Source organism: Lolium perenne, chromosome 2 (assembly GCF_019359855.2).
Source record: "Lolium perenne isolate Kyuss_39 chromosome 2, Kyuss_2.0, whole genome shotgun sequence".
In the NCBI taxonomy this organism is placed as follows: Eukaryota; Viridiplantae; Streptophyta; class Magnoliopsida; order Poales; family Poaceae; genus Lolium; species Lolium perenne.
The window spans coordinates 65,255,477-65,259,903 of record NC_067245.2 but is presented as its reverse complement, the minus strand read 5'-3'; the positions used below and the strand labels follow the sequence as shown (position 1 = coordinate 65,259,903).

The window sequence follows — 4,427 nt, the reverse complement described above, 5'->3', positions numbered from 1 at the left end:
GGCGACCATGGCGGCGTAGAGTCCTCCGGGAGATGATTCCCCTCTCCAGCAGGGTGCCGGAGGCGATCTCCTGGATCCCCCGAGATGGGATCGGCGGCGGCGGCGTCTCCGGGAAGGTTTTCCGTATCGTGGTTCTCGGTGAGGGGTTTCGTCACGGAGACTTTTTATAGGCGGAAGGGCAGGTCAAGAGGCGGCACGGGGGCCCCACACCACAGGCCGCGCGGCCAAGGGGGGGGCCGCGCCGCCTATGGTGTGGCCCCTCCGTGGCCCCTCTTCGTCTCTCCTTCGGACTTCGAAGCTTCGTGAGAAAATAGGCCCCCGGGCTTTGATTTCGTCCAATTCCGAGAATATTTCCTTACTAGGATTTCTGAAACCAAAAAGCAGAAAACAAAGAATCGGCACTTCGGCATCTTGTTAATAGGTTAGTTCCAGAAAATGCACGAATATGACATAAAGTGTGCATAAAACATGTAGATAACATCAATAATGTGGCATGGAACATAAGAAATTATCGATACGTCGGAGACGTATCAGGGATCCAAACCCCTTTTATCCAAGGCCTCTTGGCAACCTCTAGGTCTAGAAAGTCATGGCTTGGTCAAGTCCATCGTATATGGAAAGAGTTTGAGTCGATCACTTCACTAACATTAGGAATGACAATAGTGCTTCAATACCCTTGAGTAAAAAGCGAGCCTCGAAGCAGAAGAACTTAGATTGGGATGTTCTTTATATATATCAAACAAGCGGGTGGCCTGTACATTTACAGGGCTAGAGTTTATATGTATTTTTACATGTGGACTTTAATAAAAACCCATCGGGCAAGCCTATATAGTTTTGGTAGCTATCTAGAGGGGTTGGATGCACGATGGACATCGCGCGACATGACCGATCGTTCCCCCAAATCGGTTGGCCGTGCCCGAATGACCCCCTATGGAGCGCCGAGCGAGTCTGATTCGAGCGTGCTAGACAAAGTTTTGGGACGGCCGTTCCACCGTTACCTATTTGGGAACTATTTTTCGTTCCCGACGTCAGGGATCGACAGGCTAGGAAAAGAGAATGCAAGTTGTAGAAAAAATAGGCGTTTTTTGTTTGCCTCCCGTGAAGAAAAATTCGAGAGGCGTGGCATGCCTTACAGGCTCAACGTTAGCCATTGTGAGCTATTCAGTGCAAGAAAAGAAAAAGATGGGGATCCCGAGTACGATCTCTGAACTGCAAAAACTGAAATCTGACAAAGCTGTGTCCGCTGCTCCCTACAGACTGAATTCTTTGGCCAGCCGTCCATGTACCACCTTGACCAGTGTGACAGTGTGGAGACCAAGTCACGACCGATGTCCATGGCAACTTTGTCTGCTGTCTGCTGCATATAAGCAGACGCCATCTCCATGGCAACTCTTGCACTTGAGCCATTCGGAAACAGAAGCAGAGCCCCACCGATATCTCCAAGGCTCTCCGTGGCTAGGGAAAAGAGCGAGATAACTGGTACGCTCGCATCTGACCCTCTAGTTCGATCTGTGTAGTTCGTTCTTCGTGCCACTCAAAGATCACAGCTGTTCAAGCGATTTCTTTGTTGCTTAAGCTATTTGATCTCCGGATGACTCTTCTCGTGTTGCCCTCCATCTTCCTCTTAGCAGAGCAATGCTGTTTCTTTCTGGAGATCTTTTGCCTTCAGGTCAGGTTTTAAAACGGGTTACCTTTCCCTTCGATTTTCTGCTGGTGATTTTCGGGTCAGTTTTTAAAACGGGTTACCCCAAGATCACAGGTTTTCCTATTTCGTGAGGGGATTTGTGCCTAAGTTTTTCCTATTACACGCATACGAGGTCCAGGTGAAAGTTTTGGCTTAAGATCTTTTATCTCCTGATGAATGTTCTTGCCTTTGCTTCTTTCTCTCCGTCTCCCTCTCTCTCTTTCTCTTTGGAAATCTTTTGCCTTCGGGTAATGTCTTGAAACGAGTCTGTGTTCTCCTGATGAATGTTCTTGCCTTTGATTCTTTCTCTCCGTGTCTCTCTTAGCAGAGCCATGCTGTCTTTTTGGAGATCTATTTCCTTCGGGTAAGGTTTGGAAACGAGTCGGCGTTCCATTTGATTTCCTTGACAAAGGTTTATTGGGGGTTTCTTGGCGTTCTTTTCCCAAGTAGTCGCTCCCAACTGGCAACTTAGGATCTTCCTCTGCCATTTCCTTTTCATCTTAGTGTGTGTTGACAAGATCTGATATTCTTGTTTCTTGTCTGAATGCGAAGGCCGCGATCTGGGTGCTGCACCAGCTGCAGGAGCGAAGATGAACAAGGTTTAAAACCCAAACATTTCATATTCTGTCTGCTCATATTTGCCCCAACGTGTTCTTGCGTTCGTTCGGTGTCTCCGTCTGAATCTGCACGCTTTGCTTCTGTGCAGGGAAAGATCGTCAAGATAGCGGTGGCGTCCGTGCTGGCCATGCTGCTTCTGGCGGCGGCGGCTGTCTCGTTGGCGTGCTACGACGGTGCCGAGCTCCGCGCCTTCTTCGGCAGCGACAACTTCCTGATGATCTGTGTGGGCACGCACCTCGCTTCCATCTGCCTTCTGGCGAGGTGCGCTGCCACGGCGCCCACCCCTGCTGCCCGGCGCTACTATGCAGATTCCGCCGTCGCGTCCTCCGTGCACCTGGCGGCCAATCTGTACTGTGTCCTGGTGGCGGTGAGTTTTCCGTGCTCCATGCTCTGTTGGCATCTTCTTCTGAAGACTGGGCTCTGATTAACTCAACTCGCCCTTGTTGTTTTCGCCAGTGTCCCAAGAAGGTCCATGATTGTGCTTAGGCTCTTGTGGATGTGCCTGCCGAAGGATGGAAGATGGCTAATTTTGGAGTGTTTGGAGATGCGCCAGCTGAGTTTGGAAGGGCCTGTCATATGGTGTTTTCTTTTAGTTTAATCTGCCACTATCGTTCTAGTAGTTGCATTACTATGGTAGATGTCTATCTTAGCATGTTTGTTGTTCTTCCTCTGGGGTTTATGAACTTGGATCATATTTGGAGTCTGGAGACTGTTTGCAGCAGCAATAGCTTTAATTAGATGCCCTCGAGTATGGCCCTCCAATCTACCTGCTTTATGAACTTTGAGGTTTTTCTTACTTGATCTAGTTACATACTTACATTAATTGGCCAAGGAATGTATGTGACTGCTGAATCTATAAGACTGGTTCGGTACAAATTTGCAAATCAGCTCTGTGTTTCTGGCTATCTTGCAGTACAATGGTAGATATCTATCTTAGCATGTTTGTTGTTCTTCCTCTGGGGTTTATGAACTTGGATCATATTTGGAGTCTGGAGACTGTTTGCAGCAGCAATAGTTTTAGATTCCCTCTAGTACGGCCCTCCAATCTACCTCCTTTTTTGAACTTAGAGGTTTTTGTTACTCGATCCAGTTACATGAATTGGCCCTGGAATGTATGTGACTACTCAATCCATGAGACTGGCTCCGTAGAAATTTGTGAATCAGCTCTGTGTTTCTGACTGTCTCTATGCGCACCAACGACCTGTCGTAACTTGGGTTTTTTTTGTGAGAGAATGCAGAAAACTGAGTAGCGTTTATGTATTCACACCAGTAGTACCATTATAATCTACTCCCCTGTTCTACAATTTTTGTTGTGGTTCCAGTTCATCGTAAACTAAAACCATGACAAGAATTATAAGATGGAGGGAGTAGCTAATAGCTGACACTCACGCTACATGGTAACAAAAATTCAGCCTTTTTCTTGAACGGGAAAATCCAGACTTTATGCCAGGTACTGTTGATTACTCCAATTAACTAGCCATGGATGTGCGTGTTGCCGCACCCGTCCATCTTGACAAAATACTGATATAGTATTTAAAAACCCAAAATTACAAATATCTGAGAAATTTTCAACATTTTGTGTAGCTTGATTGTTAGGGCCAAGTGTGATGGACATTTTGCATATTTGCATATCTTCATGTGAATGTCAAACTTGTTACAGGTTTTCCTAAACATTGTACCGTGCACTTTGAGAGTTTACATCATGCTATAAATAGAAAATATGCAGACCTTCCACCAGTTTTAAATGTTAAAAATGGATTATAGTTACAATTAGACTACAGAGTCAAAACAATGTCTGGCACTATTTCATACGGGGAAATGTGGACAATATTATATGAATTCAGTGTAAGTTTCGTAACTTAACCCACTATGTGAACATACCCAGGGAAAAACATGTGGAATTTAAACAAGATCGAAAAAGTGATAGATAGAATTTTCAGACCCATTTGGCTTTAGTGGTATGCTCAATAATTTTTGATCTCCTGATGAATGTTCTTAATGCTGTTGCCCTTCTTTCTTCCCTCTCTCTCTTAGCGGAGCAATGTTGTTTCTTTTTGGAGATCTTTTGCCTTTGGGCAAGGTTTTGAAACGAGTCGTCATTTCCTTTGATTTCCTTGATAAAGGC

At 45.8% G+C, this 4,427-nt stretch overlaps 1 protein-coding gene across 1 annotated transcript; it reads left to right on the top strand.

Annotated features, from left to right (window-relative positions):
- The first annotated feature begins 1,347 nt into the window (after positions 1 to 1,347).
- LOC127332818 (uncharacterized) lies at positions 1,348 to 3,081 on the top strand. The gene is made up of 4 exons (XM_051359159.2): positions 1,348 to 1,479; positions 2,237 to 2,283; positions 2,391 to 2,669; positions 2,759 to 3,081. Exons 1-4 carry the CDS (start codon positions 1,383 to 1,385, stop codon positions 2,786 to 2,788), a joined length of 453 nt encoding a protein of 150 aa, XP_051215119.1. The 5' UTR covers positions 1,348 to 1,382; the 3' UTR covers positions 2,789 to 3,081.
- Positions 3,082 to 4,427: the final 1,346 nt, after the last annotated feature.

Excerpts from the sequence above, each read along its gene's own strand:
- LOC127332818 (XM_051359159.2), top strand. The coding sequence starts at position 1,383 with ATGGCAACTCTTGCACTTGAGCCATTCGGAAACAGAAGCAGAGCCCCA. Across the intron at positions 1,480-2,236 it reads GGAAAAGAGCGAGATAACTG|GCCGCGATCTGGGTGCTGCA; the intron begins GTACGCTCGCAT and ends CTGAATGCGAAG. Across the intron at positions 2,670-2,758 it reads TGTACTGTGTCCTGGTGGCG|TGTCCCAAGAAGGTCCATGA; the intron begins GTGAGTTTTCCG and ends TGTTTTCGCCAG.